Source organism: Loxodonta africana, chromosome 8, assembly GCF_030014295.1.
Source record: "Loxodonta africana isolate mLoxAfr1 chromosome 8, mLoxAfr1.hap2, whole genome shotgun sequence".
Taxonomy (NCBI): Eukaryota; Metazoa; Chordata; class Mammalia; order Proboscidea; family Elephantidae; genus Loxodonta; species Loxodonta africana.
The window spans coordinates 12,213,302-12,240,073 of NC_087349.1; the positions used below are offsets into that span (position 1 = coordinate 12,213,302).

The 26,772-nt window shown below is 42.1% G+C and overlaps 1 protein-coding gene across 2 annotated transcripts in view; it reads left to right on the forward strand.

Annotated features, from left to right (window-relative positions):
• The window catches only part of DGKI (diacylglycerol kinase iota), a 491,392-nt gene that overhangs the window by 408,475 nt on the left and 56,145 nt on the right, over positions 1-26,772 (forward strand). For both annotated transcript variants that reach the window (XM_064289678.1, XM_064289679.1), the window contains one exon: positions 10,350-10,375. In XM_064289678.1, coding sequence (XP_064145748.1) covers positions 10,350-10,375 — 26 coding nt within the window. The remainder of the gene's footprint in view (positions 1-10,349; positions 10,376-26,772) is intronic.

Sequence of the window (26,772 nt, forward strand, 5' to 3'; positions counted from 1 at the left end):
TGAGGTCTCCAACTCTCTGCTAGCTTCCCTTTCCTTTTATCTCGTGAGAGATAAAAGGCGGTGTAGGTCACACCCCAGGGAAACTCCCTTTACCTTGGATCAGGGATGTGACCTGAGTAAGGCTGATGTTAAAATCCTACCCTAATCCTTTCAACATAAAATTACAGTCACAAAATGGAGGACAACCACACAATACTGGGAATCATGGCCTAACCAAGTTGATACACACATTTTTGGGAGGACGTAAGTCAATCCATGACAAGGCCCTAAACCCCTTGAGGGAAGTGGAGTCACGTTCCATTTCCAAATTCAGTTATTTGGAGAGCCAGAATAGAATTCCCTGTGCCCCAGATCATATTCTGAGCAACAATGAAAAAAAAATTTTTTTTTTTGCTAGGTTAAGTGTGCTTAAATATTAATGATCCATTTTACATAAAATGATGCCAAGAAATTCTGGTCTTCCATTGCCACAAGCTCTAAATTTTTGCTGGTGATTCAGCATGAAGAAATATCATTACTCCTCAGTGGCTCTCTTTTTTCAGTTAAAGATGGTGGCCCCACCTGCTCACACTTCCAGAAGAGCGTAGGTGTGAAAGGCAGTTGATTGGATCCTTCTTCAAAGCGCCTGAGCTCCTTGAATAGGCAGACTGTGTAATGCTTCCTTTGTGTCCACAGCACCATACCTAGTATAGCAGGCATTCTGTAGGGCTTGTTGGATGAGTGGATAAATGTTGGATATTAGAAAACGGGGCTTTATCAAACTCAAATATTTCTATTTGTATTGCTGTAGTAAATCCAGTGCTAATCACACAGGGATTGTGATAAAGTAAAGTATAAAATATTAAACATTTTTGTTAAGCTGTGGAATTCATTTTTATATTTCAGATTTTATCAGGATATATTTGATCCTTGAATTCTCATACCAATGTAGTAAAGGGATAAGGAATCCCTGACGCAGAGTTATATTGATATTTCACAAGTGAAAAAGTAAAGATAACTATGGTGGGTTTAGAAAGTTCTAGGGCCATTGACAAGTCAAGTGCTAGGGTAGAGCAGGGAGGGAATATCTAGCCTAGAAGCCTGTGCAGGGAGATGCTAGCCTGTCTTCCATCTCTGGATTATTTAGGCGATGTCCGGGAAATTTAATCCTTGAAAACGTCTTGGGTAATCTTTGAATGGAGAGGAAGATAGTGTAGCACAGGGGAAACCATAAGCCATCAACAGTTTATGGATGGAGTCCCTGGACTTCCTAGGGGCCCCACGCCAAGGAGACACAGTGAGGTCACGGAATCGGGAAGGACAGGGGCAGAAAGGCTGGAGTTACCCAGCAGGCTGGAGGTAGTAGATGGTCTCTCAGTAGATGGTCTCTTAGTGGAGTCTCCTTTAAAAACAAAACAAGGAAGATTTCTCCCCCAGGATACTGAGGAGAGCCAGTTAGGGAGGTGACAGAGTCTTTTGTGACAGGACCACTGGAACATCATTCTGAACCTGGGGAAACGACGGCTCTATCTCAGGCTACGCTCAGACGTCAGAGTGTGTGTTCTGTTGTTAAGTCTGTAAAAACGGGTGCATTTCTGGCGGCAGGGGCAGTACAGGAGGTGGGGGCTTGTGTGCACAGCCTGCTTGTGGCCTCTAGGGGCACCTAGTGCTAGGGGCAGGGCACTGGGCAGCCAAACACACACAGGGTCTTTAAGGGCTGGTGGCGGCAGCTTGTCCTGAAATTGCATCAGCTTGGTAAATGGAGTGGCAATGTAGGCTAGGACGGACGACATACAAGCTTAAACATGTAGGCATGGATGTTCTGTATTTCTGTTGTTGCTGATGTTGTTGGGTGGTCTTGAGTCAATTTTGATTCATAGCAACCCCATGCAATAGAGTAGAACTGCCCCGTAGGGTTTCCTAGGCTGTAATCTTTACAGAAGCAGATCACTAGGTATTTCTCTCATGGAGCCACTGGGTGGGTTTGAACTGCCAACCTTTTAATTAGCAGCGAGGTACTTAACTGTTGTGCCACCAGGGCTCCTTATTGTTCTGTTGGTTCTATAAAATGATGGGCACTTCTCGCCTTGAGTTATTTCTATTACTTTTGACATTTTCTTTTGACTGCTTATGCTCTATTGCTTGTAAAATGTCTTATCCTTAAACACAAAAGAGTTGGAGGAGGCAGACACATTTCAGATATGGTTCCCCACCCTGGTGTCTTGAACATGAACACCCTTCCCTGAGGAGAGGTGGGAGGAGATGTCCAAGAGGGAAACTGTGATCTTCAGAAGTACCAAAGCAGCTTCCAACTCCATCCATTTCTCTCCCACCATTTTCTAAAGCTGGGCTCAGAAGTTCCTATTTGGAAGTCATCCAGTTACTGTATAGGAGCCCTAACTCAAGGACCACAGCACCACTGGGTAGAGGTTGCATATCCTCAGTCGTGATGCCTGTTACACAGTCTTTCTCATAAGCTTCATGTGTGTACACTAACGTGGGATGGCTCTTACATCATCTACCTTCACCATCCACAGCTTCGTGTTTCAACTTCTAGTTAAAAAGAAAAGCACCCATGTTCACAGAACTCCAGATGGGTTGTGGCCCAGAAGGAGCTGTTGGCCAGGACTCCAAGAGTCACTAGAATGAAGCCAGTGACCCATCTTTTTCTAGAGGATACTGCCTACTGGCTCTACCTTGGTTGGATTTTAAAATAACATGTCTTTTCCATTCCTTTATTTCCCTTTTAGAAATGGGACTGACACCTATATTACACAGACTGATTTCTAACGTGCACCCTAAGTCCTTTATACCTGCATGACTGTACTGTATCTAATACACAGTTTTGGGTTTTGTTTTCGTTTCTTCTTCAACATGCTAAAACGTGCCCCAAGATTGTTCACGCTTTAGATAGTAAAAGGTGCAGTGGTCAAATTGTCATATTGCATAAACTTGTTAAGTACTTGTTCTTCAGTCCATCTTTCTTTTATCTAGTTCTCCCCTGTGTGCACTGCCCACTTTTGCCCATTGGTCCTCATCTCTCTACCCACACATATCACAGAGACGCTTTCTTTCTCCCTTGCCTCACTGCAGTTCTGAGGGATGAACAGTAGGTGGCAGTCACATTTCAAACTCCAAGGGCACTGAGGGGCCTCCGGGCTCTGCACACTGATATAGGAAGCCGTGCAGGAGAAATCAAACTGTACAAACCAACGGCAAAACAGTGGTGTTTCCTAAAAGCCAGATATAACTAAAAACAGGGGCTTATTTTTTAAAAACCCAAGATATTCCAAGCACAGCTCAAGAGGGTGTCATTAGCATATATATTTGGGTTGGAGAGTGTAAAAACCGGAGGATTGTGAATGAAGAGAATTAGTGGAATTTTACAGCAGGTGACAAGCTTATTAAACAGCCTCTATTCTTCCTTTTTTTTTTAATTATTCTTCTGAGTTCTGGGACTTCTTTCCTCACCTCCACACAAGTGCCCGTCTCTCTGTCCTTCCATCCTTTTCCTCTTTCCGCCCCACCACCCCACTGGCCCCTTGCTGGTGGTGAATGTTACCTTTGAGACTGGCTGGCATTCCCCGAAGGGATCCCTGGCCACTTGAACAGAGGATGAACTTGTCTTTCTCTCGTCTCAATGCCACTCTGTGTGGCTGCTGGAACTTTCATCTCTCTCGCTCTCGTTCTCGCCTGCACCCTCTTTGACTGTATGTGCTTTGTTCATTGTCTTAATAGAAACTGTCATAATTAGAGGGGAAAAGGAAACAAAGAGAGGATTGTAGAGCCGGTGGAGACGCTCAGTGCTAAGGGGTTTCTGGCTCTATTTTACTTAATTAGAGCTGCTTCGAAGACTAGAATAGCGGAGTGGTGGTGAAGATTCCAGCTAGATCCCAAATCCCACTGTCTCACCCTCAAAATGACATCATAGGCCTAGCGTATCAGCCCCCCAGGGACAAACACACCCTTGAGGCGCTCATAACTATTACCCAGAGATAATAATCGACAGCCGTGCTTTTGGGTCCCTTTAAACCACCCCTTGGCTTACTTGATTTAAATGAAGAGTTCTTGGCCATCAACAGGTTCAGGCAATGAAGTGAATTAGCGTAGCATCACCATTTCAAGGTAAAGCAAAAGAAAAATAGAGATGGTGTTTCCGCAGTAATGGAAGCATGCCTGTAAGGAGTCCTCAGCTGGGAAATCGGTTTTCACTTGGGCCATTGTCATGAGCGTAGCAGAGAACCAGCATAATGGTTCTCGACGGTTCAGGCAGAGAGCAGAGCCAAACCTGGGGGATTTTGACCAGGATGGAATGAATGGCCCTGCGTGGTCATCAGTAGAAACAAGAGTGTTAGCACAGGGAAGGGAGGTTGTTAAAGAGGAGATGGATCCCACCCAGACGCTGAGGAAGGCACATGGGATGAACCCATGGAACCCTAAGGGCTGTGGTTACGACTCCAACTCATGGCGCCCCCGTGTGTCAGAGCAGAACTGTGCTCAGTAGAGTTTTCAGTGGCTGCTTTCTCTGGCGTAGATCACCAGGCCTTTCTTATGAAGCACCCACCACTGGGTGAACTTGAGCCTTTAACCTTTCAGTTAGCAGCCAAGCACAGTAACCATTCGCACCACCCGGGAACTCCAAGGGCTGTGGTTAGGAGAAAGAAAGAGGAATAAAAGAAGAGTGACAAAAGGGAGAGAGAAAGAACACTCAGGGTTGGGCAGCTAGAAACCAGAGGTGTTTCTTCCTCCTCCTCCTGAGTAGGATGGATGACCACCCCTTGCTGCAGGAAGGGGTGCTTTTGTTGTGGTCCTCATCTGTAAAGCTGGGCAGTAAAGAGGAGAGGCAGGCAGAAAATGGGAGCTTAGTAAAACATGCACAGCGAGAGTTGCTTTCGGTGCCAGTACTGCTTTGTTCCTTGAAGGGGACTTCACAGCCAAGGTTCTGTGGAGGTAGCACAGCTTCCAGCTCGCACCAGCTTTTTCCTCTTTGTTTTCTACCATATTTCCGTGATGCTAAACCAGAAATGAAGGTGACCTTGGCCTCCAGCCAGTCCTTGTGGGTTAGTAGGTGTACGTCACAGCTCCGCCCCACCGTCCGTGCTCTGTCATGTTAGAGGAGCGCTCCACGGCCGAGGTCAGGTCACTTTTGGAATATGAATCCTGCTTCTGTCCCTGTTCAGACCCTGCTCTTACCCCCGACCTTCGTGTTTGCTCCCAGCTCACCTCTACGTGGAGGCCCCATTCTTGGGCCAAGGTGGTGGGTTAAAAGTACTCAGTACAGGGTATATGTGCTGGGGATCTCAGGAGGGAAGATGGACATTAATTTTTGTAAGATTTTCTCCAAAAACGATTAATAGACCCGTGTCGATGGATCTCCAGTAATTATCTGACGCACCTCCATCTTTAGGAAAGACTCTACCTGAAATGATTACCTACTGACCTCCTATCTTATCTCCAAGGAAGAATATGACATGGGCATTCTGAGAAAGGGCCAGGTAGGAAAGCCATGGGTGTTACTGTAGTAAAGCCATGAGATAAAAAGAAAAGCAACATCTCGTTTAAAAGCAAAGATGCTATCCTTAAAAAAAAAAAAAAAAAAATTAGGACAATATTATTCCAGTAAAAAAGAGATTCTCTCAGGCTGAGTTTGTAGGCTTAGAACATTTCATGGAAGTTACCGGGAAAATTTATGTACAGCATTCCAAACCCACTGTGAAGCATCCTATCAGATTATAAAAGCTGAAATCATCATGATGCCATCGTTCTGGTTGCAAGTTTATTGATTAAAAACAACAAAACATCACTGCCTTGGTCATCTAGTGCTGCAGTAACAGAGATACCACGAGTGGATGGCTTTACAAACAAATTAATTTTCTCACAGTCTAGTAGGTTACAAGTCCAAATTCAGGGTGTTGGCTCCAGGGGAAGGCTTTCACTCTCTGTCGGCTCTGGAGGAAGGTCCTTGTCCTGAATCTTCCCCTGGTCGAGGAGCTTCTCAGGCACAGACGCTCTGTGTCCAAGGACGTGCTCTGCTCCTGGTGCTGCTTTCTTGGTGGTATGAGGTCCCCAACTCTCTGCTTGCTTCCCTTTCCTTTTATTTCTTGAGAGATAAAGGTGGTGCAGGCCACACTACAGGGAAACTCTACCTTTGATCAGGGAGGTGACCCGAGTAGGGGTAGTGTTACAGTCCTACCCTAATCCTCTCAACATAAAATTGTAATCACAAAATGGAGGACAACCACACAATACTGGGAATCATGGGCTAACCAAGTTGACACATATTTTTGGGGGGACACAATTCAATCTATGACAATCACAGTAGGTGCAGTACTTCTTAAAGACTTTTGCCTTCAAGAATATAACCCTCTTTGCTTAAATGTATTATTGTCAGTGAAAAAGGGGAAGACCCTCACTGAGATAGATGAGACACACAGGGTGCAACCGTGGACTCAAACATGGCAGCAACTGTGAGGGTGGCACACACGGGGCAGTGTTTCGTTTTGTTGTACATAGGGTTGCTATGAGTCGGAACCAACTCAGTGGCACCTAACAACAACAATAACAATTGTTACTTTGTTGGTTGAAAACTGGGCACATTTCTCTGTGTCCCTAAACCTTGTAATTGATCTAGTTGAAGGATTAGAGGCTTTGAAGGAAGCTGGATGATGGGAGGCAATCTCAGTCACTGTCTTTGAGTTTCTTAGAGATTCCTTGAGTCTTGGTGATGACAGGGTCTAGATGCAGCAAGTCCACCATAGTAGCCACTAGACAATGTGTGAGGAGCCTGCTTTGGGTGGTGCAACAGTTAAGCGCTTGGCTGCTAACTGGAGGGTTGGCAGTTTGAACCCACACAGCGGCTTTGCTGGAGAAAGACCTGGTCATCTGCTTCCGTAAAGATTACAGCCAAGAAAAACCTATAGGGCAGTTCTACTCTGTCACATGGTGTCGCTATGAGTTGGAATCCACTCGACAGCACCCAACAACCACAGCCAGTGTGTGCCTTATGTTGCGTTCCCTTGGTTTCTGATAGCTGCATAAATTAAACTGATAAAATGACACATTTCCAGATGTCACAGCTGTATTTAGGGGAATAATTACATATTTCCAGACTTTTCCATGGAAATACCCACATTCCAGAGGAACAGAAACTCATCCCCCGGGGGCCTGCAGACATTGCCTAAAGCTGACTGCCTCCAACACAGAATTAAAAAAAAAAAGTATTGCTTTATTTTAAGGATTCAAGTGACTTTTGCTTTGAATTTCTAATATGCAGTTTCAATATTAAAATAATATTTTTAGTTTCTACCCGTTAAATTGCATAATCCCCCACCTAAAATAATATTGCCTCATTTTCCCGGAGTTTACCATAATTCCCCATTTCACATTTGTACCCTAGTTGGAGAAGCGTGGCCTTAAGTGAAAAAAATCTATTGCAGTCAAGTCAATTCTGACTCATAGCGGCCGTATAGGACGGGGTAGAACTGCCCTGTAGGGTTTCCAAGGAGCGGCTTGGTGGATTTGAACTGCCGACTTTTTGGTTAGCAGCCAAACTCTTAACCACTGCCATCACCAGAGAAAAATATGGGTATTCTATCAAGCAGGGTTGACATTGGAAAGGGCCTTTTACCAGAAATATTCAAATCAAAACTCATAGGAAAACCATTCAAAGAGGGAAAAATGCAAAAACACACCCACAGAACTGATGCCTAAACGAACCACTAATACAGTTTGGATTGTTATTCGGTGCCTCTTAACCTCCTTTCCCCAGGGCAGTGAAGACACAGTGGAGAATGCCCTCAAACCTTTTCACACGTGAGGAGAGAAATGTAAACCCTGGAGTCATGTGGATGCCAGTAAGAGCGCACATCATGGGGGCAGACGCTATCTCTGAGACAAAGTATATATGGAGGGAAAGAAGTCTGGGGCAAGGACACGTGTCTCCCAGGTGCGGTGGGAGGATCAGCAGAGACCCCCCTGCATTCCTCAGCCATCAGGTTGAGGAATAGTGTTTCTGGGATTCAACCTCTGGGTTTAAAGTAACCGCATATATTGCTGATTTCATGATATTTCTCCTTTTCCGAGCTAGGTTCTGGAAAACTTCTTCTGCCCATTTCCTGCAATAACAGATGATGTGTGTGCCTCTGTGGTGTAATTTAGGGGCTCATTGCTGTGGAAGGTGAAATACTGAGTGAGGACTGAAATACTCCATATGTCTTCAAATTCCACCAGTCTGGGGGTGTGGGAGACTTTCAGCACAAAGCCAACATGACTAATCCTTAGAAAACACACTGAAATTCATCACTCTTCCCTGCTCCTGGACATACTGCAGAACGCCTCCCCCTGGGACTTTAAGGAGCCATCTGGAATTTTTCAGATGTAATATTAGTTCTTTGCTTTAACAAAAAGGCAGCAGGGACCCTGCTTCACAAGCCCCTCCACCTGAGACAGGGAGTTGGTTGTTGGCCTGGGTTTTTCTTTGTCCCCATAGCTCTGTGAGAAAGTAATTGCAAACAATCCAAGACATGATTTTGCTTACTTCCCCTCAGAAAACATCAGAAGTAAAGATGTTTACTTCTTGCTGACTTTTTTATGCCTTAAGTGGCTTAAGAAATTAACTCATCTTATTTCAGATCCTTACCACCCGTCTGTCAGTTTGTCCTACTGTGGTGGCTTGTGTGGTGCAATGAGGCTGGAAGCTATGCCACCAGTATTCCAAATACCAGCGGGGTTACCCGTGATGAAGAGGTTTCAGCGGAGCTTCTAGACTAAGACAGACTAGGAAGGAAGAACTGGCCATCTACTTCCGAAAGATAGCCAGTGAAAAAAAAAGCCCTGTGAATCACAACAGAGTATTGTCTGATACAGTGCTGCAAAATGAGCCCCTTAGGTTGGAAAGCATTAAAAATGCGCAATGACTGCAGCAGTGGACTCAGGCATGGAGATGGTGCAGGGCTGGGCAACATTGTACATGGGCTGTCCCTGAGTTGTTGCTGACTTGGCCACAACTAACAACTATTTCAAATCAATGCTTCTCTTTGGATTCACCTTCCAATTCTACTTCCCATCAGCCACTCGGAGGGAGAAAGATGCAGCAGTCTGCCTCCATAATGATTAAAAATAACTTGTTGCCATCAAGTCAGTTTTGACTCATAATGACCCTATAGAATGGAGTAGAACTGCTCCATAAGGTTCCCAAGGAGTGGCTGGTGAGTTCGACCTGCCAGCTTTTTGGTTAGCAGCCAAGCAGTATTTAAGTGTCTCTCTTTCTCCCCAGAAGAGAACGTTTTTGTGGGTAGAGCTGTAGTCTTTGGAGACTTGAGTTTGGTTCATTGGTAAAGTTGAATCTGTGTTGCAGAAAGTAACTCAATTAGTAGTGAGCTGAGGAAGAAGGAAGGTTTTTATTTCTCAAAGGTTTGATACAATGCCCCGTTGCTATCTGACTACCATAATTTGAACCGAACCCACAAATGGTATGCAAAAGTCATCGATTTGTAACTGATCTGCGGGGCCCTCTGGTTGCCCTGGAACCTCACCCTGATTCTCACAGGTTTAGAGACACAAGGCCAGCACACAGAGGGTCTACGTCATACTCACTCAAAACTAATTTCTGTAAGGAGTGGAAATGAAAACTCAGTGATGATAAGGCTTCAAGACATTTCTTTTAATTCTGTCTCGCTTTTTAAGAACTATCCAAGTAGGTTTCTTTTTGCTGATAGATGCGCAATCCTGTGCTTGTTTTCTTCCCTGACACTTTCTCTGGAGGCCTGGACTTCAGTACCAGGTGTCATCACAGGGTTTCATCCAATACCAGACTTCTATGAGTTCTCTCTTTTGTGTGATCAATCCGGACTTACTGCTTAGAAGGCTCACCTGACTTTGTTGCAACTGTGACATCATGCAGTAGGCATTTTAGTAACCCCTTCCACCTAATCGGGAGCCCCTGGGTGACACTAATGGTTAAGAGCTCCACCAGCAGCCAAAAGGTTGGCTGTTTGAATCCACCCAAAGGTGCCTTGGAAGAAAGACCTGGCAATCTACTTCTAAAAGATCCCAGCCATTGCAAACCCTATGAAACACAACTCTACTCTGACACACATGGGGTTGTCATGAGTCAGAGTCGACTTGACACCAACTGGGTTGGTTTTTTGGTTTTACCACCCAACCAATCCAGGTAAAATTTTGAGGTTATTAACTGGCATATACCATGCAACTAGTGCTTTGATTATACTGTCTACTAGATCAAGTTTCTGTGTGGCTGACTCTTTGGGGTATAATTCTATAGAAATTATTCTTGATCAATGTTAAACTTATATCAGTATAATTTACCAAAAAAAAAAAAAAGATTGATCGTGTTTATTATTTCATTTTAGGTCACCAGTGTCTTCAGAAGACCACGGTAAGAATCTGTCTTACTTATAATAACGCAGGATTAAAAGCTGAGGTCTGGTCACTGTGTCTTAACACCGGAGGGAATAATTATTTCACAAAATATTGCCAAGATGCTGGCCTTGTGTTTTTTAGTGCGAAATGCCAACCACTTTAAAAAACTTAATTCACCCTTGCTAAATTTGATATCTTCTATTACCTTCACATATGCCAGAGACATTTTAGTTGGCAGATATTTTGAAGCTTAACATATTTTTGCCTCTTTTCTGTCCCATCACCAGAAAGTTTTTGTGACTTTGGTCTAGTCCTGCAACTTCTCTGAATCTGATTTTCATCTTTAGAATGGGGGTTTGTAGTAGATAGTCTCAGGTCACTTTCAGATTAGACAGTGGATTTGTGAGTCTGGAATGAAGCTAATAGGTACATGGTATGCGCTGTTACCCAGCTGAAGGGAGTGATTTGTATTCTAACAGAAAATGATTTCACTCGAAAGATGATATGTATAATTTTGTTACATCTAACCCTTGGATTTATCCATTTATTCAGTCAGTCATTCAAAAATGTTTCCCAGGTATCTACAGTGGGCTGATTATGGTATATAAACACACTACACAACTATGCTTAATGGAGGTAACAGAGGCAATGGAGTGCAACACAGAAGTTCTTCCCTTCAGGACCTCTGTGGACTAGTGGGGGAAGGGGTGATAGAATGACTCACACACTGCAGTCCAAAGGAAATGGGACCAGTTTCATAACAGAAGGATGAATGAGGACTTAAGAGGCTCTTGTTATTCCTCTTCATGCAGTCAGTCCCTAATTTAGCTAATGACACCATTGTCCATTCGGTCAGCCAAGCAGAGGGCATGGCTGCTGCTCTAACCTTCCCTCTTCATCACCTCCCATTTCTACCTGGCCACTAAATCCTATCAGCTCTACTTTTTAATCTCTTCATTATCTCTATCTCTTGTCCATCCCCCTTGCCTTAGTTCAGACCCTCTTCATGTCTTAGTTGGACTTTTGAAACTGTCTTCTAACTGGTATCCAGTTCCTCGAGTTCACTGTATACCTTGCTAACCACCAGCTCATGGTTCTTCAGTAAAAATCTACTCCCATTGCCTAATGGATTAATTCTTTGCAGTATTCCAACAGTTGTCTTCAGCTTTCCAATACTCGATTTTAACAGGGAGTACCAAAAAAGCAAACTAAACCCGTTGCCGTTGAGTTCATTCTGACTCACAGTGACCCTATAAGACAGGGTAGAACTGCCTCATAGAATTTTCTAGGAGTGCCTGGTGGATTTGAAGTGCTGAGCTTTTCATTAGCAGCTGTAGCTCTTAACCACTACGCCACCAGGGTTTCCACCATGGAGTAGAAAGCCCTAAACGATGGACTCTTCCTGTACTGCTTGTTGCCTCCTTTATCACCTTTTCCCTTCTCCTAACCGTACTCTACCCTCCAGTCATGCAGAACTCCATCTAAGTTCTAGAACTCACCATGTTTCTCGGCCTCCCTGCCGTTGCTCATATTGTTCTCCCTGAGAAGAAGCGACCCCTCCCTTATGTATAAGGCCTATCGCACAGTAAGCACTCAGTAAATTATAGCCTTTTTTCTTAATGACCCAGTATCCACTTACGTTCTTTCGAGACATTGCTTATTCATTGCATCCTCTGTAAGAGCTTTCTGATCCACGTATCATTGTACTCAATATTTTCCTCCATTCTACAGCTTAACACACAAATGTAACACTTTATTTGCCTGTCTCCCCTCTAGACTGTGGATTCTCTGACAGAGATCCCATCAAATAGGAGGCATTCAATGATGTTTATTAAATGAATGAATTAAGGAGGTGGAGAGTGAGTTTTAGTCAGGCTTCTTCTGCTGCTGCATCGTAAAATCTGTCCCAATATTGAAACGAAACTGCATGATGCCCTGTGAAGAATCGTCGGGCCAATTACGTTCAGGCCCATTAAATCAGAAGTAAGCAAAGGATGACCTAAAGGCGGCCCATTATTACAGGCTTTTTTTTTTTTTTTCTGATTATTTTGATATGACTAGGTTCTTGACTGCATATTTGGTGACTTTCCGAGACGCCAAGGTCCGTGAGCTGCCATGTTCAAATGGTAAACTAGAAACCCGTGCTTGGTTCTTACTTGAAATAGGGTTTCCCTTAAAGACCTTTGGTTGCACTTGTCTTCCTATCTGTAAGTACTTATTTTTCATTCCAAAAAAAGGGACTAGGCTCTTGAATTTCATTTCTGTACTCCACTAGGAATTCTTAAGGGTAATAAGATATCCATGGGCATATGTCAGGGGCCTTAGAAGTCCTGAAAGTTGATGAATACCAGGAAGGCTTTCACAGCATTAATAGCACGGAAGAATTGATTATTTTAAGAACTGTTACATGTGATTAGGTGAAGAAACTTGACCCAAATGAGAAGGTTTTTATATTTTTATGACTTTGAAGCATTTATTGCATGTCCATCTCTCTTAGTTTGCTTCTGTAACTTCGAAAAATGGCTTAAATATATAATGCAAAATTATTAGTGCTGATTTATCTAATCTCATTTAATTTTTCATCATCTCCTAGCACATATATCATTGGAAAAGTATTTTTCTCTTTTTCTTTATTACTAAGATTTTCTGTATAGTACTCAAGATTGTTTCCTTGTATCTGTGCATTTTTAGAAGTTCATATTTACTGTGGTTGACATAAACCTCTTGAATATCATATCCTCGGCCGTATGCAGCAGTTGTAAATATCTAATGACACTGTAATATACCTGGAAGAAAGGTAATAAATAGCACATTTTCCCTCGAGGTTATGGATAGAAAAGTTGAGGCATGTTGGGCAAATGGATTGTGAGATTGGAATATAAAACCCTATGCCTTTTGATTTCTATTTTGTTTTCTTTCCACCAATTATTCTGCTCCCTTATCTGCTAACTGGTTACACTGGATCTCTCCACAACAGACTTCCATTGTTGGGAAATTATAATTTTCCGTAATTCGTTGACCCTGGTCTTCTCCATACCCACAGGTTATCCCTCATAGAAAATATGCTTAAATACTGTGGCTTTGTAATTTGCCCTCCCTTAGTCTCTGTGTCCTTATGTGTGAAATTGGTCTTATCACGTCCACCCTGTCTACCTCACATGATTGTTGTGAGTTCAAGTGGGAAAGTACCTTAGGGCTCGCCAGAGAAACAGAATCAGCGAGACATGTTGTGTGTGTATATATATATGTATAGATAGGTAGGTAGGTAGGTATATAAATACGTAGATACACCTTGTTGTCTTCGAGTCAATTCCAACTCATAGCAACCCTATAGGACAGAGTAGGACTGCTCCGTAAGGTTTCCAAGGAGTAGCTGGTGAATTCAAACTGCTGACCTTTTGGTTACACCACTAGGTCTCCATATATATATATATATGTATGTATAGAGACAGAGAGATTTGAGTTACTTCAAGAGGTTGGCTCACACGATGGTGGGGGCTAAAAGGTCCAAAATCTGTAGGGTAGGCAGCAGCTTGGAGACATCTGCTGGCTTGTGTCCCCAGATCATAGGTCAGGTGACAGAAGGGTGCACAGTTGAGAGGAAGAGCGAGAGTGAGGAAGAGAGTTCTACCAAAAGATAGATGTTATAATCTGATGGCAGACCTCACCCTAAGGAACTCCAGTTCCAGCTATGTATTGATTACATTACATCAGATTACATTATGGGAGACAATGACATTACATTACATTGCATTACGTTACAGAACAGCAACTACTCTAGCGTTTGACAAAACCACCAGGAACCATAGTCTAGCCACATAAAATTCACCATCAAAGTGTCCGTGAAGTCACTTTCTAGTTTTTTTAAAGCACCGCAAACACAGTGCTATTGTTCTCAGCATCCAGGCAGTGGGAGAGGAAATGGGGGCTTTTCAGTCATGTTGGCTCAGCATTGCGTACTCTCTGTGTCTGAAAAGTAGAAGACAGTATCATTAAATATTAAATTTTCACTCCACACCTCTTAGATCAGGGTGAGGAAGATAAAATGTTTAATACTCATGTGAATGTGCAATGCCGGAGGACAGGCTGAGCTCACGGTCACATGTGTGGCCGTATAGAATCGGTGGTACATGGCACAAGTAAAGCGCAAAGTGTTTCTGTTTATACAGTAGAGGATCGGGGTCATTAAAAATAAAGGCTATAATTGACTGAGTGCTATCATGCAGTGAGCCCTGTGCTAAAGTGTTTCCTCTACATTATTTCATCTTTAATGCATGACAGTACATTTCCGTGGCTCTTCCCTGATTTTACAGCTGGGGAAACAGACTGAGAGTGCTTCTAAGGTCACACAGCTAGTAAATGGTCAAGTTAATTTCCAAACCCAGGTCCAACTCCAAAATCCTTGTTATTTTATCTACCCTATCCCTGGGAAACAAAAGAAACAACTGTGGGCACTAAGGTCAATGGATAGAAATACAGAGAAAATATTTTTTCTCGAAGAAGAGTTTATTTACTACCGTGTAAGTAAACTGACTCAACGGCAATGGGTTCTTAAGTAATTTCTTTTTAATGACACAACAAAAAAGAACTTCTTCCTCCTGGTGAAATCGATTTTTCCCTGTAGAACAGGCAAATAAAATGTCACATCCGCTCATAATTAGTTGACTGAGTGAAATCCAAGCATCAGGGAAGCCTGCCATGGCAAATCCCCTAGAAGCATTACATTTTAATGTCGCATCTGGGAGCTGGGTCCTTCTCCTGGTCAGAAGATAAGCATGTCAGTGATGGATTGCCCTGTTGCGGGCGCTTCCTCAGCATCTAGGCCTGTCGTTTCGTCACTGAGCTCCTCCTGGACCCACCCTCCCAGCCCTCCTCTCCTGTGCTGAGCTCCTGTCCTTGATCCCGCCATCTCAGCCCCTTACTTAGCAGCCTCACTTGGCATTGCTACCTGCACCTCACACTGGGGAGAATCTGCTTCCGCCTGGTGTCTGTTCACTTACTGAAGAAAAGACCTTAAGTGGCTCTTTTGAAAGGAAGAGCCAGCAATCTGCTCGATTCCCCAAATGTCTGAAGCAGCATCCCTCCAGTTCTAGTCCCTAGACCTGGTGGCGGTAATGGCCGTCATGTTATACGGTGGTACTTTTGTCCCAGCAGTAACTGTGGGCAAGGGTGTGGGGGTGTTGGCATCTGGAAATAAGATGTGGACAACCACAATCACAAGTGAAAGTGACTGGGAGAGGCCACTGTCGGGCTCGGAGGCAGCTGAACTTTGCCGGAAGTTGTTCAAGGAAACTTGTCCTGACCCAAAGCTGTTTCTTGATGACTTGGGTTTTGACATGTTATTCCCTTGGCTAAGTTAACATCGATTCATCATTCGGATATGTAATGTAAGATGGTGCAACAGTTAAGCACTCTGCTGCTAACTGAAAGACGGGAGAAAAACCTGGCGATCTGCTTCTGTAAACATTACAGCCTAGGAAGCCCTATAGGGCAGTTCTAATCTGTCATGTGGAGTCACATGGGGAATCGACTCAATGGTACCTAACAATAACATAGTATGTGATACGACAATATATTGTATATAATGTATGTAATGGAAACCCTGGTAGCATAGTGGTTAAGTGCTACGGCTGCTAACCAAAGGATCAGAAGTTCAAATCCGCCAGGCGCCCCTTGAAAACTCTATGGGTCAGTTCTACTCTGTCCTATAGGGTTGCTATGAGTGGGAATTGACTCAATGGCAATGGGTTTGCTTATATGCAATAAATAATTTTACTGAAACAATGTTGATAAAACCATATAAACCTTATCTGCTTAGTTTAATAGTCATAAGGGGCTACCATGTACCCAGTCCCCAAATAAGAAATACCACATTGGCAGTAACCTGGGAGTTCCACCTTGTGTGACTTCCTGATTATATTTCTGTCCACCCCCCAAAGATAAATGACTTTCTGTCAGTCATTTCCTTGTTTCCGTATATCATTTTTGGAAACCCTGATGGCATAGTTGTTAAGTGCTTTAGCTGCTAACCAAAAGGTTGGCAGTTTGAATCTACCAGGCACTTCTTGGAAACTCTGTGGGGTAGTTTTACTCTGTCCTGTAGGGTTGGTATGAGTCGGAATCGACTCGATGGCAATGGGTTTGTTTTTTTGGTTTGGTTATGTATCATTTTACGAAGTATATGCATATCCTACATATGAATGTGTGTGTATGTATGTGTGTATATATATTGTTGTTCAGTGACCTCTGGTTGGTTCTGACTCATAGCGACCCCATGTACAACAAAACAAAACACTGCCCAGTAATATGCCATCCTCACAATCATTATTAGGCTTGAGCCCATTGTTGCAGCCACTGCGTCAATCCATCTTGTTGAGGGTCTTCATTTTTTTGGCTCACCCTTCAGTAACCAAGCGTGATGTCCTTCTTCAGGGACTGGTCCCTCCTGATAACATGTCCAAAGTACGTGAGAGGTAGTCTCACCATCCTCCCTTCTAAGGAGCATTCTGGCTGTACTTCTTCCAAAACAGATTTGTTCCTTCTTCTGAAAGTCCATGGTATATTGAATATTCTTGGCCAGCATCATAATTCATGAACTAATAGTTTGTCTAGGCTTTTTACACTTGAAAGTTAGCTGTGCTGCAAACAAAATCATTGGATCCCATGTTCTTTGTTTGATATTATAAATATTCCACTTTCTCCTGGCATCAAACATTGCTGTCAAAATCTTATGATGATATGATTTTATTTTTGTTATAAAATTAATCTTTTTTTTGGCCTAGATACCTAAAGGATATTTTATTTTCCTATAATGTCCAGTACTTTTTAGAAAATATGCCTTGTTGTAGGTCATTCCAAGAGGTTAATGTTTTCAGGCATATGGTGCACCGTTTGAATTTGTATTTTCAATTTATGTTTCTAAATTTCAGAACAGTTTTATTGAATTAAGTGTTGTTGTAGGTTATTTCAAGAGGTTAATGTTTTCAGGCATATGGTGCACTGTTTGAATTTGTAGTTTCAATTTATGTTTCTAAATTTGAGAATAGTTTTATTGAATTAAGTGTTTATATTTGTTCTATTTTTTTGCTTTTTTTTTTTCTTCTTCAGAATTCATTCCATTTGTTGGATCTTCTTTGCCTGTCTTCGGTATTTGTCATTTTCTCTCAAATCTTTTTTTAATCTCTTTTCTTATTGATATTTTTTATTTTTAAAAGTTTATTTCTTTGTATCTTCTATGTTTCTTAAAGCTTTCTTGGTTTTATTGTTGTTCTGTGCTACTAGTTTAGTTTCCAATTTATAATTTTCTACCTTTATTTCTAATTATTTGTTGAGTTGTGTCACCTTGTTTCTGAATTTTTCTAGTTCTGTTTCCTGCCGTTCACTTATGTCTTGTATCATTTTACTGAGGTCTCAGGCTGGTTTGAAATAGGACGCTAGGGTTGTGAGCCTTTCCTTCTACTGAGCAAGTCCCTGTGGCGCACTTTCGTTGTAGGAATGTTGTTATTCTCCTTAGTCCCTTTCCTTCTTATAATAACTTTATATGTGGTTTTATATCAGTAATTTCCTGTTGCTATTTTTATATGAAATTAGTTTTTTCCTAAGTTTTAGAAGGAACTAACTTTACTTCAGTGAGTTCTTTTTGTTGGTTTTGTATACTTTTAAAAATATGGTTGCTTGTTTTTCTGAGATTTCCTGGCTTTGGACCCTGTCTTAGTTATCTAGTGCTGTTATAACAGAAATACCACAAGTGGGTGGCTTTAACAAACAGAAAATTATTTTTTCACAGCTTAAGAGGCTGGAAGTCTGGATTCAGAGTGCCAGTTCTAGTGGAAGGCTTTTTCTCTCTGTTGGCTCTGGAGGAAGGCCTTTGTCTCTTTTGAGCTTCTGTTCCTGTGTAATCTTCATGTGGCTTGGCATCTCTTCCCATCTCTGCTTCCTCATATTCCATCCTGGAGCAAAATTCCTTTTTATATGTGAACCTGTGAAATCTAGACTACAAGTTATCTGTACAGTGGTGAAACAGGCATGAGGTAGACGTTTCAACTGCCAATGAGAGAAATCGGAGAGAAAGAAGGGATAATGGGCCCCAAGCAAGTCCAAAACTCAACAGAACAAACTATGTTAGCTCTCAAGTCTTGCAAATAATCCTCTTTTCTCTGGGACCACGTGGGCAATGGCCCTGCTCTCCAGACTCTGGGTTTTGGCCACTCCCTCTGGATTCTGGGTGGAGGCTCCCCAGGTCTGGGTCTCAGCCTCACCTTCCAGGCCCACTGGGGTGGCAACTCTGCTCCCCCAGCTTTGGATGGCCCCATTTTCCTAGTCCATCTGAGTGGTGACCACCCCCTCAGCCCCCACAGGTGCCATTCTTCTGCCCCTTGGGCATGGCAGCCTCGCTGCCTCAGCTTTGGACAGTGGCCCCATTTCCCTGGCACTTGTGAATGGCAGTTCCACACTTGAGAACCGAGTTGGTGTAGATGTGACTCTTAAACCTAGGTGGCCGTAGCCCCACCCTTTGAAATCCAGCAGGCTGTGGTTCTACCTTTTGAAATCAAGGCAGCCCTGTATCCCATGCTTCTCCCAACAGTTCCGCTGATCTCTGAGTTGCTCCAGGGATGGCCCTTTTCTTTTCTTGGATGACAATGAATGTAGCTCCTTTGGCCTATTTCCTGCCTATAGAATTCCAAGAGGCAGACGGTGTTTTTTCTTTTGTTCTTTCTCTGTCCCGTTTAATCTAAGCTGATGGATTTTCTGCTGTGGTAGTTGGTTAGAGCCATAAGTCACAGGCTTAATCTCTTTAACAAAAGATTGTGTAGCCATGTCCTTGGTGAACATTCTAGGGCACATGTCCTTAGTTTGTACAACAGAATTTTCCAAATCTTTACGTTTTGTTTTCATCTTGCACAGTTCATCTTTAAGCCCATTTCTTTCCTTTCACATTTTACTGTAAGTAGCAAGGAGAAACCACACAGCCTTTAAGATCTTGCTTAGAAATCTCCTTAGCCAGATATCCAAGTTCATCACTTACAAGTTCTACCTTCCACCAAATATTTGAACATAATTCAGACACGTTCTTTGCCACTGCATAAAAAGCATCATCTTTCCTCCATTGTCCAATCGCATGTTCATCATTTTCCTTTAAAGCCTCACTGGAAGCACATTGAACGTCCGCATTTCTAGGAACCTTCTGTTGCTCGTGCCGTATGTGTTCTCTATGATGACAGAGACTTTCTCCATGGCTCTGCATGCTTCCTTCTGAGCTCTCGCCAGAATTGCCTTTGATGTCTGTAATTCTACCAACAGTCTCTTCAAGACAATCTAGGCCTTTACTGTTAGGTGCCGTAAAGCTCTTCCAGCCTCCACCCATTACCCAATTCCAAAAACCACTTCTACATTGTAGGTATTTGTTGAGCAGTACGCACTCCCAATACCGAATTTTGTCTTAATTATCTAGTGCTGCTATGTCTTAGGCTAGGGTCTTTAAAGAAGTGTATAAACAGCACATATATAGATAGATTTGTACCAAGGAAATGGCTCATGTGGTTGTAGAGGCTGGAAAGTCCCAAGTCTGTGGTTCAGGCTGGAGGCTTCTCCTGACTCATGTAGCTGTGGGGGCTGATGAACCCAAGATCAGCAGGTCAGACAGCAGGCCTTTTGCTCACAGGCTGCAGAGGTTGATGACTCTGGAGACTGGCAGGTAAGCTGCTAGCTCAAGTCCCAAGAACGGGAGATCACATGAACAGGAGCTAGCTGCAGGATCCAGAGCAAGCAAGAGCCTAGAAGCCTTGCCAGCAAGTCTACCTATATTGGATGCAGGCTACACCCCCAAGGAAATGCCCTTTCAACTGATTGGCTGCTCATAACAGATCTCATCAGGGAGATGTTAACATTATTACATAGCTACCAAACTACATGATAACTACCAAACCACTGAGAATCATGGCCCAGCGAAGTTGACACACAACCTTAACCATCATATAACAGAAATACCACAAGTAAATGGCTTTAACAAACAGAACATTATTTTCTCACAGTTTAGGAGACTGGAAGTCTGAATTCAGGGTGCCAGCTCTAGGGGAAGGCTTTCTGTCTCTGTCAGCTCTGGAGGAAGGTCTTTGTCTCTTTTGAGCCTCTGCTCCTTGGTGATCTTTATGTAGCTTGCCATCTCTCTTCCCCCATCTCTACTTCTTCCTTACTTGTTTAATTAATCTCTTTTATATCTCAAAAGAGATTGATTCAAAACACCCCCTACACTAATCTGCCTCATTAACATAACAAAGACAACCCATGCCAAAATGGGATTATAACCACACCATAGAGGTTAGAATTTACAACACACATCTCAGTCCACAGCAGTCCCTTTCCTCATTTTCATCTAGACCTTCCCTTTCCTTTACTCCTGTTTTCTCTGTTCTGTTCAAAATGTATTCCACTTCCAGCAGTGTATTGTCAGTTTGGGTCCTATCTGGAAAGGGAGTCCTAGATGGCCAGATTCAAGAGTTCACAGGGGCTAAAAATGCTCTAGGCCCTTTAATCTTTACTTGGGCCCTTGTATTCTTTTGCCATTGGAATAGGAAAAGCTTGTGACATTTTCTGTAGCTGTTCTCAGATTGGCCCACTGTGCTTTTAGGTGAATATCTGTGGCTATTTTGAGATTTCCTGTTCTTAGTTCCAACAGGTGCCCCATTGCTTTCTCTGCTTGCCTGAACAGATGCTGATGGAATACAGGTCACACAGGTCTGTGGTTATTAGTGGATTGTCTGAAGCCACCTGTAATTTGAAGTCTATAAGAGTGTCTTGTCACTTGGTTTCATTTTAATTTGACTGTAGATTTTGGGTTCTGTCATCTAGTTTCTCTCTTTTTTGGTGGAGGTTCAGAAACATTCCAAAAGTCTGCTGTAACTATTACCACCATCCTCTCATATTTCCTGAATTTTATTGTTGTTTTTTAAATCCAACATTTTAATTGGTTAAATTGTTAGGAGTATTCAGTGTATCTCATCTCACTTACCATTCAAAAAAGCGGTCTATATTCTTTTGCATTCATATAAAAGTTAAATATCATGACAGACATTTTTTTTTAAATTCCTGTCATCATTTATAAAGGAAACTGCCCTGAAATTAAAAAAACAGAACTTTGAGAAACTAAAATTGGAGGGATCAAAGGTTTGAGACTCAGGTTTTTAGCAAAACATTTTCTCAACTACTCCTTTGTAATTACTGGCTCCTTTGTAATTACTGGGTGTAATATATTGTTTTGTGAACTTAAAAATAACAATGACCAGTATTTATTAAGCATTAACTACCAGGCAGTGTGCTGAGATGTTCCATCGAGGCTCAGAGGAGCTAAGCAAGTTCTTTAAGTTCACACCCATCTGTTATATACCAAAATAACCATTGTGAATGTTTTACGTGTATTTAATCTTCACAACAATGAAATTACTATGTGCCACTGTTATTCCCATATACAATGAGGAAACTAAGGCACGGCCTCATCAAGTGACCTCTTCAAAGTCACATGCATAGCTAGTAAGGGTTAGAATTTGAATGCAAGCCCAGGTAATCTCAATCTATTCCTGTTTTTTAACTACTTCTTTATATACTATCTTTTAATAGTGTTGCTGAGATTTGAAGTCATGTAATATGAAATCTTGATTTTAATGTTGAATGGAGACTTTATTGGTTTCCTAGTGCGGCCCTAACAAAGTACCGTCAAATGGGTGGCTTAAAAACAACAGAAATTAATTGTCTCACAGTTCTAGTGGCCAGAAGTCTGAATTCAGTGAGTCAGCGGAGTCATGCTGTCTCCAAAGGCCCTAAAGGAAGAGCCTTCCTTTTCTTTTCCAGCTTAGGCGTGCAGCATCTTTCTAATCTCTGCTGCCATCTTCACAGGGCCGTCTCGCCTCTGTGTCTCTCTGTCTCTGTTTATCTTCTCTTTTTATAAGGACATTAGTCACATTGGATTAGGACCCATCCTACTCCAGCATGACCTCATGTTAACTTAATCACATCTGCGAAGACTCTACAGGCATGCCTCAGAGACATTGCAGGTTCAATTCCAGACTGCTGTAATAAAGCAAGTATCACAATGAAGCGAGCCACACAAATTTTTTCATTTTCCAGTACATAAAAAAGTTATGTTTATACTATACTGTAGTACTAAGTGTGCAATCGCATTATGTCTTAAAAAAATAATGTACGTACTTTAATTAAAAAATACTTCATTGCTAAAAAATGCTAACCATCGTGTGAGCCTTCAGCAAGTGTGATCTTTTTGCTGGTGGAGGGTCTTGCCTCAGTGTGGACGGCTGCTGATTGGTCAGGGTGGTGGTTGCTGAGGGTTGGGGTGGATGTGGCAATTGCTTAAAATAGGACAACAATGAAGCTTGCTGAATCGATTGACTTTTCTTTTCACAAAAGATTGCTCTGTAGCATGCCATGCCATTTGATACCATTTTACCCACATTAGAACTTCTTTCAAAATTGGGGCCAATCTGCTCAAACCCTGCAACTGCTTTTATCAAGTTAAGTTTATCTAATATTCTAAATTCTTTGTTGTCAGTGTTCACAGCATCTTCAGCAGGAGCAGATTCCATCTCAAGAAACCACCTTCGCATCCATTAAAGTTGTATCACGAGATTGCAGCAATTCAATCACATCTTTAGGCTCCGCTTCTAATTCCAATTCTCTTGGCATTTCTACCACATCTGCAGTGACTTCCTCCGCTGAAGTCTTAAACCCTTCCAAGTCATCCATGAGGGCTGGAATCAACTTCTTCCAACCCCCTGTTAATGTTGTTACTTTGACTTCCTCCCATGAATCGTGAATGTTCTTAATGGCCTCTAAATGATGAATCCTTTCCCAAAGGTTTTCAATTTACTTTGCCCAGATCCATCAAAGGAATCACTATCTATGGCAGCTATAGCCTTACACAATATATTTCTTAAGTCGACGGCACTGGGTTGTTTTTTTTTTTAAGATTTGAAAGTCAAATTACTGCTTGATCCATGGGCTGCAGAATGGATGTTGTGTTAGCCGGCATGAAAACAACATTAATCTCCTTGTACATCTCCAACAAAGCTCGTGGATGACCAGGTGTATTGCCAATGAGCAGTAATATTTTGAAAGTAATCTTTTTTTCTGAGCAGTAGTTCTCAAGTGGGCTTAAAATATTCAGTAAACCATGTTCTAAACAGATGTATTCGCATCTAGGCTTTGTTGTTCCATTTATAAAGTATTGGCAAAGTAGCTTTAGCATAATTCTAAAGGGCGCTAGGATTTTCTTTTCTTATTATTGTGCTTTAGGTGAAAGTTTACAGTTCAAGTTAATTTCTCATACAAAAATTTATACACATATTGTTTTGTAACACTAGTTGCAATACCTGTAATGTGAGAGCACACTCCGCCTTTCCACCCTGGGTTTCTCATGTCCCTCCAACCGGCTCCTGTACCTTCCCGCCTTCTCATCCTTCCTCTAGACAGGAGCCGCTCATTTGGTCTCTTGTATCTGACTGAACTAAGCAGCACACTCTTCACAGGTATTATTTTATGTTTTATAGTGCAGTCTAATTTTTGTCTGAAGACTGGGCTTCGGGAATCATTTTACTTCTGGGTTAATAGAGAGTCCGGGGGCCATGGCTTCGAGGGTTGCTCCAGTCTCCGACCATTAAGACGGGTCTTTTTACATGAATTTGAGTTCTGCTCCACACTTTTCTCCTGCTCTGTCAAGAACTCCCTGTTGTGTTCCCTGTCAGGATGGTCATTGGTGGTAGCCGAGTACCATCTAGTTCTTCTGGTCTCAGGCTGATGGGGTCTCTGGTTTATGTGGCCCTTTCTGTCCCTTGGGCTAATATTTTTCTTGTGTCTTTGGTGTTCTTCATTCTCCTTTGCTCCAGGTGGATTAGGACCAACGGATGTATCTTAGAAGGCTGCTCGCAAGCTTTTAAGACCCCAGATGCCACTCACCAAAGGGGGATAGAGACTATTTTCTGAATAAACTTTGTTATGCCAGTTGACCTAGATGTCCCCGAAACCATGGTCCCCATACCCCTGTCCCTGCCACTCTGTCCCTCAAAGTGTTTGGTTGTGTTCAGGAAACTTCGTAACTTTTGGTTAGTCCAGTTGTGCTGACTTCCCCTGTATTGTGTGTTGCCCTTCCCTTCACCTAAAATAATTCTTGCCTACTATGTAGTTAGTGAATTCCCCTCTCCCTCCCTCCCCACCCTTGGAACCATCAAGGAATGTTTTCTTCTGTGTTTAAACCTTTTTTTGAGTTCTTTTAATAATGGTTTCATACAATATTTGTCCTTTTTCAGCTGACTAATTTCACTCAGCATGGTGCCTTCCATATTCATCCATGTTGTGATGTTTTGAGGATTTACCATTGCTCTCTATCATTGCATAGTACTCCATTGTATGTACCATAATTTATCCATTCATCTGTTGATGGGCACCTAGGGTGTTTCTGTCTTTTTGCTATTGTGAACAGTGCTGCAATGAACATAGGTGCGTGTATATCTATTTCTGTGACAGCTCTTATTTCTCTAGGATTATATTCCAAGGAGTGGGATTGCTGGATCGTATAGTGCTTCTATTTCTAACTTTTTAAGGAAGCACCAAATCAATTTCCAAAGTGGTCATACCATGTTACGTTCCTGCCAGCAGTATATAAGTGTCCCAGTCTCTCCACAACCTCTCTAACATTTATTATTTTGTGTTTTTTGGATTAGTACCAGCCTTGTTGGATGAGATGGTATCTCACTGTAGTTTGATTTGCATTTCTCTAATGGCTAATAATCGTGTGCATTTCCTCATATATCAGTTAGCCACCTGAATGTCTTCTTTGGTGAAGTGTCTGTTCATACCCTTTGCCCATTTTTTAATTGGGATATTGATCTTTTTGTTGTTGAGGTGTTGTAGTTTCTTGTAGATTTTAGAGTTTAGACCCTTGTAGGATATGTTGTAGCCAAAAATTTTTTCCCAGTCTATAGGTTGCCTTTCTACTCTTTTGGTGAAGTATTTTGATGAGCATAAGTGTTTGATTTTTAGAAGCTCCCAGTTATCTAGTTTCTCCTCTGGTGTTTGTGCATTGTTATAGTTCGTATACTATTTATGCCATATATTAGGGCTCCTAGTGTTTTCCTTGTTTTTTTTTCCATGATCTTTATCATTTTTGATTTAATATTTAGGTCTTTGATCCATTTTGAGTTATTTTTTGTGCATGGTGTAAATGGTACTTTGACGATTTCCTCTTCGAAGTTCTCTTTGTTAGTGTAAAGAAATCCAACCTATTTTTTGTATGTTTATCTTGTATCCTGATACTTTGCTGAAATCATCTATTAGTTTCCTTGGGGATTCTTTGGGGTTTTATGTGTATATGGTCATATCAACTGCAAATAGGGATACTTTTACTTCTTCCTTACCAATTTGGATGTGCTTTATTTCTTTTTCTTGCCTTATATATTGGGTCGTTATGAGTTGGAATCGACTCGATGGCAGTGGGTTTTATTGCTCTAGCTAGGACCTCCAGCAAATGTTGAATAAGAATAGTGATGAAGGGCATCCTTGTCTGGTTTCCATTCTCAAGGGGAATGCTTTCAGACTCTTCTCCATTTAGGATGATGTTGGCTATTGGCTTTCTATAATCGCCCTTTATTATGTTGAGGAATTTCCCTTCTATTCCTATTTTGCTGAGAGTTTTTATCATGAATGGGTTTTGGACTTTGTCAGATATCCTTTCTGCATTGATTGATAAGATCCTGTGGTTCTTGTCTTTTGTTTATTTATATGATGGTTTACATAGCTTGTTTTTCTGATGTTGAACTGTCGCTATATACCTGATATGAATCCCACCAGCTCAAGGTGAATTATTTTTTTGATATTGTCTTAGTCACCTAGTGTTCATATAGCAGAAATGCCACAGGTGGATGGCTTTAACAGAGAGAAATTTATTTTCTCACAGTCTAGTAGGCTAGAAGTCCAAATTCAGGGCATCAGCTCCAGGGAGAGGCTTTCTCTCTCTGTTGGAGGAAGGTCCTTGTCATCAGTTGTCCCTAGGTCAAGGAGCTTTTTTTCCACACAGGAATGCTGGGTCCAAAGGTTGAGCTCTGTTCCTGGCACTGCTTTGTTGGTGGTATGATGTCCCTCTATCTCTTTGCCTGGTTCTCTCTTTTGTATCTCAAAAGAGATTGGCTCAAGACACAATTCAATCTTGTAGATTGAGTTCTGCCTCATTAACATAACTTCCGCCTATCCCAGCTCATTAACATCGTAGTGGTAGGATTTACAACACATAGGAAAATCACATTAGATGACAATAGTAGACAATCACACAATACTGGGAATCATGGCCTAGCCAAATTGATATACATATTTTTGGGGGACATAATTTAGTCCAGAGCAGATATGTTGTTGAAT